Source organism: Mustelus asterias, chromosome 16 (assembly GCF_964213995.1).
Source record: "Mustelus asterias chromosome 16, sMusAst1.hap1.1, whole genome shotgun sequence".
Taxonomy (NCBI): domain Eukaryota; kingdom Metazoa; phylum Chordata; class Chondrichthyes; order Carcharhiniformes; family Triakidae; genus Mustelus; species Mustelus asterias.
In genome coordinates, this window is record NC_135816.1 from 79052387 (window position 1) to 79067933 (window position 15547).

General features: G+C 46.4%; 1 protein-coding gene across 1 annotated transcript in view; it reads left to right on the top strand.

The window, feature by feature from the left end:
• The window catches only part of LOC144505574 (A-type potassium channel modulatory protein KCNIP1-like), a 98305-nt gene that overhangs the window by 64656 nt on the left and 18102 nt on the right, over positions 1 to 15547 (top strand). The window contains exon 4 of the mRNA XM_078231694.1: positions 6570 to 6640. Within this exon, the coding sequence (XP_078087820.1) occupies positions 6570 to 6640 (71 nt within the window). The remainder of the gene's footprint in view (positions 1 to 6569; positions 6641 to 15547) is intronic.

Consider the following 15547-nt stretch of genomic DNA (forward strand, 5'->3'; position numbering starts at 1 on the left):
GGTCTCCTTTTGTCAGTAAGAAGTTTAACAACACCAGGTTAAAGTCCAACAGGTTTATTTGGTAGCAAATGCCACTAGCTTTCAGAGCGCTGCCCCTTTGTCAGGTGGAGTGGAGAAATGTTCACAAACAGGGCATACAGAGACACAAACTCAATTTACAGAATAATGATTGGAATGCAGTCTTTACAGATAATCAAGTCTTAAAGGTACAAACAATGTAAGTGGAGAGAGCATTAAGCACAGGTTAAAGAGATGTGTATTGTCTCCAGACAGGACTGCCAGTGAGATTCTGCAAGTCCAGGCAAGCTGTGGGGGTTACAGATAGTGTGACATGAACCTAAGATCCCGGTTGAGGCCGTCCTCATGTGTGCGGAACTTGGCTATCAGTTTCTGCTCAGCGACTCTGCGCTGTCGTGTGTCGTGAAGGCCGCCTTGGAGAACGCTTATGTGAAGATCAGAGGCCGAATGCCCGTGACCGCTGAAGTGCTCCCCAAACAGGAAGAGAACAGTCTTGCCTGGTGAATGTCGAGCGGTGTTCATTCATCCGTTGTCGTAGCGTCTGCATGGTTTCCCCAATGTACCATGCCTCGGGACATCCTTTCCTGCAGCGTATCAGGTAGACAACGTTGGCCGAGTTGCAAGAGTATGTATCGTGTACCTGGTTCGCCATGGTCCTGTTACCACTGCAGAATAGAACCCTCCCTCATTACTACAATGGATGTGGAAGTCTTTATTAGAATCTGGTAATCTTAGTCCAGGGGCTGATATCAGTTCTGTTTTTAGTTTGTTGTAAGCCTCTTCCTGCTCGGGTCCCCATTCTACAGGATTTAAAGCTGGTTTTCCCCCTTTGACTAGTCTTTGTATAGGTTCTGCCAATTTTGCGAATCCTGGGATGAAACTCCGGCTACAGTTAAATAGTCCCAGCACCTTCCTGACTCCTCTTATGGTGACGGGTCGCGCCATTTGTTGTACTGCCTTCTTTCGGTCTGTTGGCATTTCTTTAAGCCCTTGGGATATAAGGTGTCCTAGGTACAGGACTTGTGCTTTCCCGATTTGTCCCTTTTTGGGGCTCACCTTTAACCCTGCGGTTTTTAGTTTGTTTAATACTAGATATAGTGCTTCTTGATGTCCTGACTTGGATTCTGAAGCTATCAAGATATCATCTACATGTTGTAGGTTCGTGCTACCCTCTGGCAGTTTTACCCTGTTCAGTTTGTCACTCATTACTCGATGGAAGATAGCGGGGCTGTTATGGAATCCCTGTGGTAGGCGAGTCCAAGTGTACTGTTTGTTTCCCACTGTAAAGGCGAATTTGTCTTGGGATTCGGGATCCAAGGGTAGGGACCAGAATCCGTTGGCTATTTCCAATACTGTGAATATTTTGTGCTCCTGTGACAGTCCATTCAGGATTATCGAGGGGCTTGCTACAATGGGGTGCAACTTGGACGTGACTTTATTGAGTCCGGTGTAATCTATCGTGAGCCTATAGCTTCCGTCAGGTTTGCTTACCGGCCAGGTTGGGGAGTTAGTGGTGCTCGTGGTTTCTCTCAGAATTCCTTTTTCCACTAACCCTTTAACTCTCTCCACTACAGCTTTCTCTGCCTCTGGTTTTATTGGGTATTGTTGATGGGGCTTATGCTCCGGTCCAGGTACCTTTTATTGGGTCCATTTAGTTAAGCCGGTATCTAACTTTGTTTTAGCCCATACTCCGGGGACGGAGGCACAGATGGCTCCGAACCCTCCTGTCTCTAATTCCCAATTTCTGGTGGTGGCTGTGGCCACCTTAATAGTTTCGAGGTGACTTGTGAGTTTCCCTATTCTAGTTTTCCGACCGTCCTGTCTTGGCCAGATTAATTCTCCCTTTCCACAGCCTATCAAAATCTCATATTCTTTCATTAAATCATTTCCCATTATTGTACCCTCATTATTTTTACACACTCAAAACCTCATCGGTATATACAAATTATTTATTTCTACTAACGTGGTCTTGCTCAAGTAGGCGGGTGTTTTGTTCCCTCCTATCCCGGTTAGGTAAATCATTTTGCTTGTAGTGGGTAAGGGTAGGTCGGTGACAGATATGGATCCTTCTGTGTCCACCAGCATCTCACATTGCCTGCCCCCTACCAGTGCAGACACATAAATCCTTCCCTCCTTCTTACCCTTATGAATGGGGGCTGCAGACCATCAATCTTGCTGACCCCGGAGGTCCTGTGGTTCCTCCGGTTCTGCTGTGGTCATGGATCGGGTCGGGGGTCTCCCATGTTTATCCCAACACACTGCTTCTCTGTGTCCATGTTTATTACAGTGGCTACAATGTTTCCCACTGCTCCCAAATCTGTTTCCTTTCCTTGGGACCCCGCAATCCCTCGCAAAGTGCCCTTGTCAGCCACAATTGTGGCAAGTCAGTTTGGACTTCGTTCCATTCCCGTTACTGTAAGCGGCTACTCTTTCTAGCCTTGCTCTTGTCTGGGATTTCTCCTCTCCGCCTCCTGGTACACCACTAGCCCATTCTACCAATCTTGGGACATAATCACTCCCATTTTTAGGATGGTTTGGTGAGCACTAGAGAGTCCATCCTTAAAAGCCTGGATGAACGCTCGATCCCCACGACCTGGGTTTCCTTGCCCTTAGCATTCCTGGTATACTTGGAACAACCGTTCCCCGTATTCAGCAGCTCCTTCCGCCTTTAGCTGCTTGGTTGTGGTAATTCTGCTCCAGTTAGTAGGAGCATTCCCTAAAACTCTCTGAATTTCTGTCTTGAATTGGGTGAAGGGTGCCTGTTGGGCATCTATTTCTGCTGTTAGGGTGACTACATGTGTCCACCGTCCCCCACTATAATCCTGTGCTGGAGGAGCGGCGGGTCCACCCGCTACCTGCCTCCACTTATCCGCTGGACAGGCTGCCCTGACCAGCTGGTGTACGTCTCTCAGGTGTAATTGGTGTCCCACCCAAATTGTATCTAATTCTTCCCAGAATTTAGTGTTTGCGCTTCTAGGTTGTAATTTACACAGGGAAGCCATTATCTGCTGCCTCTCACCTGGGGTGAATGGTTTATAATTTGCTTTTGGCTGCGCATCTGTTCCCCCTCGGGTTACTGGCGCTAAGTTGTGTTCTAGCGCTTCCCATTCCTCTGGAGGAGCAGTTGGTCCCTGTTGTGTGGACTCATAAGGAGGTAGAGGAACAGTTTCCCCTCTCCATTGATTCTCTTCTAACACTTGGTTTCATTTCTCCAGTTCCCTTACTCTGGATTCTAACTCTCTAATCTTTTCTTTGTCTTCACTCCACTTTTTAGTAGAGGCGATTACTTGCTCAATTAGTCCAGCTAACTGATGTATTAATAATACCCCTGTCTTCTTTGTCTTGTTTCTCTTTTCCCCATCTATCCACTTTCTCTGCTGTTTTAAGATCTGAGAAGCATCCCAGCCATCCCTTTGCATCCTCTTTATTAACGCTTGCCTTTGTTTATCATGTACACTTCAATAAGAGATCCTGCAGGTCCTCTCTTAACTTCTTTATCTGTCATCTCGCAGACTTCACTACCCCCGGTCACTATTGCCTCCTTGGCAACGTGTTTTAGGCACCGTACGGCCATGATTACTTCCGAGCAAAGTGTGCTCTCTACCGTAGGGACTTCACTACCCCCGGCCACTATTACTACTCTAGCACTGTGTTTCACTACCATCTCAGGGTTTCAATTTATACTCACTGCTCCACTATTACCGCCCCGGCAATGTGTTTCTCCACCGGAGTCCGGTTCTAGGTCAGAGTTGATCAGCTCCTTTTCCGCACCGCTTTACAACATTGACAGTCCAGTATCCAACTATACAAACTTTCATGCAAACAGGTGGCAACTCTGTGTTTGTTCGCCACTACAGAGTTTGATGTTAACCGACCTTTGCCACTTGTGCTTCACAATCCTAAGTGCCCTTGGTGCCTCTAAGCCCACTTCAGGGTTCTGACCTTGGCGTGGGGGATTTCCCCTCTTAACAACCGGTCTAAGGTTTCGCGTTTGAGACAGGTATTTCCTTGTCCTCTAGTCGGTCAGCACAAGTAACAGTTACTTATCACTATCAGCAGTTAGTACTTCTCATTATACCATATACAATTAATACTTATCACTATAAATACCCCTTAATTTTAACCGCTTTTAAACTGTATTATTGACCCCGTCTGACACCCACAGATTCAGTGATCTCTACCCCGGCTTTCCGATCGTAGCCAATCGATCGGACTTACCAGCAATGAGATCCTTGCCGACTACGCCAATTGTTGTGGGAAATTTACCACTTCGGAGTCAGACTTGGAGGTTTCAACAATACAGTTTTATTTTGGACACAAAGCTTCCGGAGAAAGCACTAGTACTCCGCAGTACTTAGCAGCTACCTTCTCAACTACACAATGGTAGTTGATCATTTTTATACCTTTTAGACAATAGGCAGTACGGACATTAGCCATTAACACATCGTTACAAGTTGAGTAGACAGATACGGACATCGACAGTTAACACATCGTTACAAGCAGACAGGTACGGATATGGGCAGTTAACATATCATTGTTCATAGAATGGATACATTTATGCAGTTATGTCCTCTATCAATGACTGGTTTTGATCTATACATTCAGTGGCTGATCTTGTTACATTTATGTATTTATGTCCCCATCTGTGGCTGACCTTATTATCAGACTCATTATTCTGGGGCTGCTCTTATCTAAAGTGCCTCAAGCTCCGACCAGCTTCCTGCAGCAATTCAGATCCTGCAGGTTTTAACCTTTTGTGTAACTGTCTGTGCTAAAAGCCAGTGCCTGTTAATGTCCCTTCCCAGGTAACCATTTTGTGTGCCAGGCAACCATTTTGTGCCCATCACTTTAATTCCACCATAACACAGCCCTTCAGCTTGACCAGAAATAAAGTCAGAGCTGAGTAAAATCTGAGCCTCACAGCCTCAGTAACATGTTTACATCAACAGCTCATATCCTGGGAGCAGGTTAGTTCCCCATTAAACATCCTAACTTAATTAAAATGGGAAGTGTGCAGGTTCAAGATGGCATTTGTTTGGGTTTTAAATGTTTCAATTGTTATTTAGCACCTGACACCAGCCCACCGTTTATAGGGTTAAATTTCTTCTGACAGGACTCACTGCTTCTGAATTCTCCCCTGTTCTGGGAATTTTCCAAACCCCCCAGAGGCCAAGCTTCAGGTCTGGGTTACCGCAGTGCAGGCAAACTGACTATTGTTAAAACTACCCAACCCTCACAGATAACTGAACTCTGCCTGGTATCAGTTAGTTCAGCTGGGACCAACAAAGGTACCCGAGACCGCATCCAGTGCCAAAAGTTGCAAAGAGCACCAAACCAAGCAGATCCCAGAGAACACATTCCAATTGATTAAATTATTATAGGAAAATCTCTCAATCTCTGGAATGTCAGAGACTGGACATGCAACTGAAAATATTGCTGGGATGCAGTGGACGTTCTGATGCACTGAGCCTGCAGGAATTGTCCAGGAAGTTTGAACTTCCAGGGATCATCCGACAAGGAATTAGTCAGAATCTTGAGATAATTCTGCAACCCTGCCTTATCTAAGAAATGTTGGAAAGGTTAAAGATCTTGAGCACACTCCCGCTGTCCGCAGAATGTTGGTGGGGGCTCAAGATCTGGGAGTCGCAGATCTTGCCGGCAAGATAATGATTTTGGATCTTCATGCCCCTTACCGGTGACATCATCAGGTCCATGCCCACAATGGGTGTGAACCTGATTTACATACATTTTAATATTATTAATACGCCTCCTTGCCAGATATTGACACCCCCAGTCAAACCCTGGGGGGAGCGGGACATAGCCAAAAGTGGCTATGCAATGCCCCAGCACTGCCTCTTGGCACAGGTTGGCACTGTCAGGTTGGCATGACGTGGTAGTGGCTGGGAGCAGACGCAGGAGCAGGGGATGCCAGCGATGGCATCTGGGGAGAGGCGGGGTGGGGGAGAGGCGGGGTGGAGGAGTGTGGCGGGGTTAGAAGGTTGGAAGGTGTCATTGATCAGGGGGATGAAGAAAGGGCCCTGTTCAGGTTGGGGTGGGAGTAGGGCTGATGATCCGGGGGAGGGGGGGGGGGTGCGGTTTGGGTGAGTGGTAGAGGAGTGTCGACTCCTTTCAGGAGAAAGGAAGGGGGGCCTGGATGGGCTGGAAATGAGGTTTGGTCAGGTTCTGATTGGGGAGCCCAATCTCTGAGCAGCTGGGTTTGGCCTTTATGTTGCTCTATCTCCCTATATGATTGTCTGAAGCATGCCCTCTTGAATCTTTTATGGCAGAATGTCATAAGATCTGAAGAGGAAACCGACCGGTTTCGCTGGAGAGAAGCATGCCGGTTTTCTCACTGGAAACAACACACTGCCATTTTTTAGTAAGATTTTGCCAACATTCCAGCTGAGATCTAACTCGTGTCTTGTCTGAGGTCAGAATAACCTCTAGCCCCTATTAATAAAAAATTATTACAGAGAAAGTTACAGAGATGATTTTTGATATTTTTGCCCAGTTACAGGCTGTAGTGCACTATTGCTTCTTTCTTTTTCCAGATGCCAGTATGTATGCTCATTACCTCTTTAATGCTTTTGACAGCGCTCACAATGGATCCATCAAATTTGAGGTAAATCTTGTCCCATAAAAACTTACCTCTGCATGGCGAAGATATCTAATTGACTCCAGAAGTCTTTTCATGCAAATCAATTGCAATCTGTCTCAAAAATTTTGATATTTACTTTTAATCCTGTGGTCATTCCCCTGCAAAACAGATATACCGCACTGTTGAGGGGAATGACTTCTCTGGGGAAAGCAGCAGCAGCCAAACCCGTTGCACCACGGTTGGTTCTGCTGCAGAGGGGAGGGGTAAAAAGTGTGCCAGTGCAATAGTTATAGAGGATTCAATTGTAAGGGGGATAGACAGGCGTTTCTGTGGCTGCAAACGTGACTCCCTGGTGCTAGGGTCAAGGATGTCTCGGAGCGGCTGCAGGACATTCGGAAGGGGGAGGGTGAACAGCCAGTGGTCGTAGTACACACTGGTACAAACAACATAGGTTTAAAAAAAAGGGATGAGGTCCTAAAAGCAGAATACAAGGAGCTACGAATAAAGTTAAGAAATCGGACCTCAAACATAGTGATCTCAGGATTACTACCGGTGCCATAGGTAGTCAGAGTAGAAATGACAGGATATATCGGATGAACACGTGGCTGAAGAGATGGTGTCAGGAGGAGGGTTTCAGATTCCTGGGGCATTGGGATTGGTTCTCGGGGAGATGGGACCTGTACAAATTGGATGTGTTACACCTGGACAGGATTGGGACTGATGTCCTCGGGGTAGTGTTTGCTAGAGCAGTTGGGGAGGGTTTAAACTAATATGATGTGGAGATGCCGGCGTTGGACTGGGGTGAACACAATAAGAAGTCTCACAACACCAGGTTAAAGTCCAACAGGTTTCTTTGGTAGCAAATACCATAAGCTTTCGGAGCACTGCTCCTTCGTCAGATGGAGTGGAAATGTGCTCTCAAACAGTGCAAACAGACAAAATCAAGTTACAGAATACTGATTAGAATGCGAATCCTACAGCCAGCCAGGTCTTAAAGGTACAGACAATGTGGGTGGAGGGAACATTAAACACAGGTTAAAGAGATGTGTATTGTCTCCAGACAGAACAGCTAGTGAGATTCTACAAGCCCAGGAGGCAGGTTGTGGGGGTTACTGATAATGTGACATAAATCCAACATCCCGGTTTAGGCCGTTCTCATGTGTGCGGAACTTGGCGATCAGTTTCTGCTCAGCGACTCTGCGCTGTCGTGCGTCGTGAAGGCCGCCTTGGAGAACGCTTACCTGAAGATCCAAGGCTGAATGCCTGTGACTGCTGAAGTGCTCCCCCACAGGAAGAGAACAGTCTTGCCTGGTGATTGTCGAGCGGTGTTCATTCATCCGTTGTCGTAGCGTCTGCATGGTTTCCCCAATGTACCATGCCTCGGGACATCCTTTCCTGCAGCGTATCAGGTAGACAATGTTGGCCGAGTTGCAAGAGTAGGTACCGTGTACCTGGTAGATGGTGTTCTCACGTGAGATGATGGCATCCGTGTCGATGATCCGGCACATCTTGCAGAGGTTGCTGTGGCAGGGTTGTGTGGTGTCGTGGTCACTGTTCTCCTGAAGGCTGGGTAGTTTGCTGCGGACAATGGTCTGTTTGCGGTTGCGTGGTTGTTTGAAGGCAAGAAGTGGGGGTGTGGGGATGGCCTTGGCGAGATGTTCGTCTTCATCAATGACATGTTGAAGGCTCCGGAGGAGATGCCGTAGCTTCTCCGCTCCGGGGAAGTACTGGACGACGAAGGGTACTCTGTCCACCGTGTCCCGTGTTTGTCTTCTGAGGAGGTCGGTGCGGTTTTTCGCTGTGGCGCGTTGGAACTGTTGATCGATGAGTCGAGCGCCATATCCTGTTCTTATGAGGGCATCTTTCAGCGTCTGGAGTCGGCAAGACGTGCCGGATCATCGACACGGATGCCATCATCTCACGTGAGAACACCATCTACCAGGTACACGGTACCTACTCTTGCAACTCGGCCAACATTGTCTACCTGATACGCTGCAGGAAAGAATGTCCCGAGGCATGGTACATTGGGGAAACCATGCAGACGCTATGACAATGGATGAATGAACACTGCTCGACAATCAGCAGGCAAGACTGTTCTCTTCCTGTGGCGGAGCGCTTCAGCAGTCACGGGCATTCAGCCTTGGATCTTCAGGTAAGCGTTCTCCAAGGCGGCCTTCACGATGCACGACAGCGCAGAGTCGCTGAGCAGAAACTGATCGCCAAGTTCCGCACACATGAGGACGGCCTAAACCGGGATGTTGGATTTATGTCACATTATCAGTAACCCCCACAACTTGCCTCCTGGGCTTGCACAATCTCACTAGCTGTTCTGTCTGGAGACAATACACATCTCTTTAACCTGTGTTTAATGTTCCCTCTACCCACATTGTGTGTACCTTTAAGACATGGCTGGCTGTAGGATTCGCATTCTAATCAGTATTCTGCAACTTGATTTTGTCTGTTTGAGAGCACATTTCCACTCCATCTGACGAAGGAGCAGTGCTCCGAAAGCTTATGGTATTTGCTACTGTTGGACTTTAACCTGGTGTTGTGAGACTTCTTACTGTTTAAACTAATATGCCAGGGGGATGGGAACCTATGTAAGGAGTCAGAGAAGGAGGGAGCAAGGACAAAAACAAAAGGTGAGAAAAGAGAATAGGAAAAGTGATAGGCAGAGAAACCAAGGAAAGTTCACACAGGGCTATAGCGAAAAATACTGGGATCCAGACAAACAATGTTAAAAAGACAAGCTTAAAGTCTCTGTACCTAAATGCAGAGCATTTGCAAAAAAGTGAATTAACTAATCGCGCAGATAGATATAAACGGGTACGATATAATTGGGATTACTGAGACATGGCTGCAGGGTGACCAGGGGTGGGAATTGAATGTCCCAGGGTATTCAATATTTAGGAAATAAAGGAAACTATGAGGATATGAGGCATAAGTTGGCCTTGATAAATTGGGGAGAGTTGCCTCCAATTGGGGAGAGTTGCCTCCAATTTTCGGATTGGAGGCAGGTTGCTAGCGGAGTGCCGCAGGGATCAGTGCTTGGTCCTCTGCTCTTTGTGATTTTTATTAATGACTTAGAGGAGGGGGCTGAAGGGTGGATCAGTAAATTTGCTGATGACACCAAGATTGGTGGAGTAGTGGATGAGGTGGAGGGCTGTTGTAGGCTGCAAAGAGACATAGATAGGATGCAGAGCTGGGCCGAAAAATGGCAAATGGAGTTTAACCCTGATAAATGTGAGGTGATTCATTTTGGTAAGACTAATTTAGGTGTTGATTACAGGGTCAAAGGTAGGGTTCTGAAGACTGTGGAGGAACAGAGAGAGCTTGGGGTCCATATCCACAGATTTCTAAAGGTTGCCACTCAAGTGGATAGAGCTGTGAAGAAGGCCTATAGTGTGTTAGCTTTTATTAACAGGGGGTTGGAGTTTAAGAGCCGTGGGGTTATGCTGCAACTGTACAGGACCTTGGTGAGACCACATTTGGAATATTGTGTGCAGTTCTGGTCACCTCACTATATCGATGTTGTGGCTATTTCAGAGACATGGATAGAGCAGGGGCAGGAATGGATGCTGCAGGTCCCGGGGTTCAAATGTTTTAGTCGAAGTAGGGAAGGAGGTAGAAGAGGGGGAGGGGTAGCATTATTGGTCAGAGATTGTATCACAGTGTCAGAGAGGAGGTTTGATGAGGACTTATCTGTTGAGGTAGTATGGGCGGAGATTAGAAATAGGAGAGGAGAGGTCACCCTGTTGGGAGTCTTTTATAGACCTCCTAAAAGTTCTAGAGAGGTTGAGGAAAGGATTGCGGAGTCAATCCTGCTTAGGAGTGAAAGTAATAGGGCAATTGTTATGGGGGATTTTAACTTGACTAATATTGACTGGAATTGTTATAGCTCTAGCTCGTTAGAGGGGTCAGTTTTTGTTCAAAGCGTGCAGGAAGGTTTTTTGACTCAGTATGTAGACAGGCCAACTAGAGGTGAGGCTATATTGGATCTGGTGCTGGGAAATGAGCCAGACCAGGTGCTAGACTTGGAAGTTGGTGTGCATTTTGGTGATAGTGACCACAATTCGGTTACGTTCACCTTAGTGATGGAAAGGGATAGGCATGAACCTCGGGCCAGTGGTTTTAGCTGGGGGAAGGGTAATTATGAGGCTATTAGGAGAGAATTAGGAAACATAGGTTGGACTAGGAGATTACAGGGACTGGGAACGTCCGACATGTGGAGTTTTTTCAAGGAGCAGCTACTGCGAGTCTGTGATAGGTATGTCCCTGTCAGGCAAGGAGGAATTGGTAGGGCTAGGGAACCGTGGTGCACCAAAAAAGTTTCTTTGTTGGTTAAAAAGAAAAAGGAGGCTTATGTTCGGATGAGACGTGAGCACTCGGGTAGTGCACTAGAAAGCTTTAGATTGGCTAAGAGGGAGTTGAAGAGCGAGCTTAGAAGGGCTAAAAGGGGACATGAGAAGACTTTGGCGGATAGGGTTAAAGAGAATCCTAAGGCGTTCTATAGGTATGTCAAGAACAGAAGGTTGGTTAGGGCAAGTTTAGGGCCAGTTATAGATGGCAGAGGGAAGTTATGTGTGGAACCGGAGGAGATTGGTGAAGCATTGAACCAATATTTCTCTTCGGTGTTCACGCAAGGGGACATGAATATAGCTGAGGAGGACACTGGGTTGCAAGGGAGTAGAATAGACAGTATTACAGTTGATAAGGAGGATGTGCAGGATATTCTGGAGGGTCTGAAAATAGATAAATCCCCTGGTCCGGATGGGATTTATCCAAGGATTCTCTGGGAGGCAAGAGAAGTGATTGCAGAGCCTCTGGCTCTGATCTTCAGGTCGTCGTTGGCCTCTGGTATAGTACCAGAAGATTGGAGGTTAGCGAATGTTGTCCCATTGTTTAAGAAGGGGAACAGAGACTTCCCCGGGAATTATAGACCGGTGAGTCTCACTTCTGTTGTCGGCAAGATGTTGGAAAAAATTATAAGGGATAGGATTTATAGTTATTTGGAGAGTAATGAATTGATAGGTGATAGTCAGCATGGTTTTGTGGCAGGTAGGTCGTGCCTTACTAACCTTATTGAGTTTTTTGAGAAAGTGACCAAGGAGGTGGATGGGGGCAAGGCAGTGGACGTGGTATATATGGATTTTAGTAAGGCGTTTGATAAGGTTCACCATGGTAGGCTTCTGCAGAAAATGCAGATGTATGGGATTGGGGGTGATCTAGGAAATTGGATCAGGAATTGGCTAGCGGATAGGAAACAGAGGGTGGTGGTTGATAGTAAATATTCATCATGGAGTGCGGTTACAAGTGGTGTACCTCAGGGATCTGTTTTGGGGCCACTGCTGTTTGTAATATTTATTAATGATCTGGATGAGGGTATAGTTGGGTGGATTAGCAAATTTGCTGATGACACCAAAGTCGGTGGTGTGGTAGACAGTGAGGAAGGGTGTCGTAGTCTGCAGGAAGACTTAGACAGGTTGCAAAGTTGGGCCGAGAGGTGGCGGATGGAGTTTAATGCGGAGAAGTGTGAGGTAATTCACTTTGGTAGGAATAACAGATGTGTTGAGTATAGGGCTAACGGGAGGACTTTGAATAGTGTGGAGGAGCAGAGGGATCTAGGTGTATGTGTGCATAGATCCCTGAAAGTTGGGAATCAAGTAGATAAGGTTGTTAAGAAGGCATATGATGTCTTGGCGTTTATTGGTAGGGGGATTGAATTTAGGAGTCGTAGCGTTATGTTGCAACTGTACACAACTCTGGTGCGGCCGCACTTGGAGTACTGTGTGCAGTTCTGGTCCCCACATTACAGGAAGGATGTGGAGGCTTTGGAGAGGGTGCAGAGGAGGTTTACCAGGATGTTGCCTGGTATGGAGGGGAGATCCTATGAGGAGAGGCTGAGGGATTTGGGATTGTTTTCGCTGGAAAGGCGGCGGCTAAGAGGGGATCTTATTGAAACATATAAGATGATTAGAGGTTTAGATAGGGTGGATAGTGATAGCCTTTTTCCTCTGATGGAGAAATCCAGCACGAGGGGGCATGGCTTTAAATTGAGGGTGGGTAGTTATAGAACCGATGTCAGGGGTAGGTTCTTTACCCAGAGGGTGGTGAGGGATTGGAATGCCCTGCCAGCATCAGTAGTAAATGCGCCTAGTTTGGGGGCGTTTAAGAGATCCGTAGATAGGTTCATGGACGAAAAGAAATTGGTTTAGGTTGGAGGGTCACAGTTTTTTTTTTAACTGGTCGGTGCAACATCGTGGGCCGAAGGGCCTGTTCTGCGCTGTAATGTTCTATGTTCTATGTTCTATGTTCTAAGAAGGATGTGGAAGCGCTGGAAAGAGTGCAGAGGAGATTTACCAGGATGCTGCCTGGTTTGGAGGGTAGGTCTTATGAGGAAAGGTTGAGGGAGCTAGGGCTGTTCTCTCTGGAGCGGAGGAGGCTGAGGGGAGACTTAATAGAGGTTTATAAAATGATGAAGTGGATAGATAGAGTGAACGTTCAAAGACTATTTCCTCGGGTGGATGGAGCTATTACAAGGGAGCATAACTATAGGGTTCGTGGTGGGAGATACAGGAAGGATATCAGAGGTAGGTTCTTTACGCAGAGAGTGGTTGGGGTGTGGAATGGACTGCCTGCAGTGATAGTGGAGTCAGACACTTTAGAAACATTTAAGCGGTTATTGGATAGGCACATGGAGCACACCAGGATGATAGGGAGTGGGATAGCTTGATCTTGGTTTCAGATAAAGCTCGGCACAACATCGTGGGCCGAAGGGCCTGTTCTGTGCTGTACTGTTCTATGTTCTATGTTCTAAGTTACTTAAAGGGATGATAGTGGGTAGACAATGGCAAATATTCAAGGAATGCATGGGGGAACTGCAGCAACTGTTTATTCCTGTCTGGCACAAAAGCAAAATGGGTAAGAGGGCCAATCCATGGCTTACAAAGGAAATTAGAGAGAGTATCCGATCCAAAAAAGAAGCATGTAGATTGGCCAAGAAAAATAATAGGTCTGAGGATTGGGAGCAGTTTAGAATTCAGCAAAGAAGGACCAAGGGATTGATTAAGAAGGGGAAAATACAGTGCGTAAGTAAGCTTGCAGGGAACATAAAGATTGGCACTAAGTTTCTATAGATACATGGAGGGAAAGAGGTTGGTGAAGACAAATGTAGGTCCCCTACAGACAGAAACAGGGGAATGTATAATAGGGGACAAAGAAATGGCCGAGCAACTGAATACATAGTTTGGTTCTGTCTTCACAAAAAAGGACACAAATCAGATACCAGAAATGTTGGAAAATGCAAGATTTAGTGAGAGGGAAGAACTGAGGGAGATCAGTATTCGCAGAGAAATGGTACTGGGAAAGTTGATAGGATTGAAGACGGATAAATCCCCAGGGCCTGATAATTTACATCCCAGAGTACTTTAAGGAAGTGGCTCTCGAAATAGTGGATGGTCATCTTGCAGGATTCTATAGATTCTGGAACTGTCCCTGCAGATTGGAGGATAGCGAATGTTACTCCAATATTCAAAAAGGGAGGTAGAGAGAAAACAGGGAATTATAGACCAGTTAGCTTAACATCAGTAGTGGGGAAAATTCTCAAATCCATTGTCAAGGACTTTATAGTGGAGCATTTGATTGATTAGGTTGATTGACCATGCTAAAAATTGCCCCATAAAGTCCTGAGATGCGTAGGTTAGAGGGATTAGCGGGTAAATATGTAGAGATATGGGGGTAGGGCCTGGATGGGATTGTGGTTGGTGCAGACTCGACGGGCCAAATGACCTCTTCTGCACTGTAGGGTTCCAAGATTCTATGATTTAGAAAGCAGTGGCAGGATTAGACAGAGCCAGCATGGATTTATGAAGGGGAAATCATGCTTGACAAATCTGTTGGAACTAGTAGAGTTGACAAGGGGGAACCAGTAGATGGTATATTTGGACTTTCAGAAAGCATTTGACAAAGTCCCGCACAAGAGATTATCATGCAAGATTAAAGCGCATGGGATTGGGGGAAGTGTATTGAGATGGATAGAAAACTGGTTGGCAGAAAGGAAACAAAGAGTAGGAATTAATGGGTGCTTTTCAAATTGGCAGGCAGTAACGAGTGGGGTGCCACAGGGATCGGTGCTGCGACCCCAGCTATTCACATATTAATGATTTGGATCAGGGAACAAAATGTAACATCTCAAAATTTGCAGATGATACCAAGTTGGGTGGGAGGGTGAACTGTGCTGAGGATGCAAGAAATCTTTCAGAATGATCTGGACAGGTTGGGTAAGTGGCAGATGCAATATAATTTGGATAAATGTGAGGTTATCCACTTTGGAAGCAAAAACAAGAAGGCAGATTACTACCTGAATGGCTGTAAATTGGGAGAGGGGAGTGTGCAGCGGGACCTGGGTGTCCTTGTGTACCAGTCGCTGAAGGTGAGTATGCAGGTGCAGCAGAAGGTAAAGAAGGCAAATGGCATGTTGGCCTTCATTGTGAGAGGTTTCGAGTACAGGAGCAGGGATGTGTTGTTGCAATTATGCAGGGCCTTAGTGAGGCCACACCTAGAGTATTGTGTGCAGTTTTAGTCTCCTTTTCTGAGGAAGGATGTTCTTGCTCTCGAGGGAGTGCAGTGAAGGTTTACCAGGCTGATTCCATCAGACTGATGTATAGGAGAGATTGACTAGGTTAGGATTGTTTTTCCTGGAGTTCAGACAAATGATGGGGGTTCTCATAGAATCTTATAAAATTCTAACAGGTCTAGACAGGATAGATTGAGGGAAGATGTTCCCGATGGTGGAGGAGTCCAGAACCAGGGATCACAGTCTGAGGATTCAAGGTAGACCATTTAGAAGAGAGGTGAGGAGACATTTCTTCACCCAAAGAGTGGTGAGCCTGTGGAATTCATTACCACAGGAAGTAGTTGATGCCAAAACAT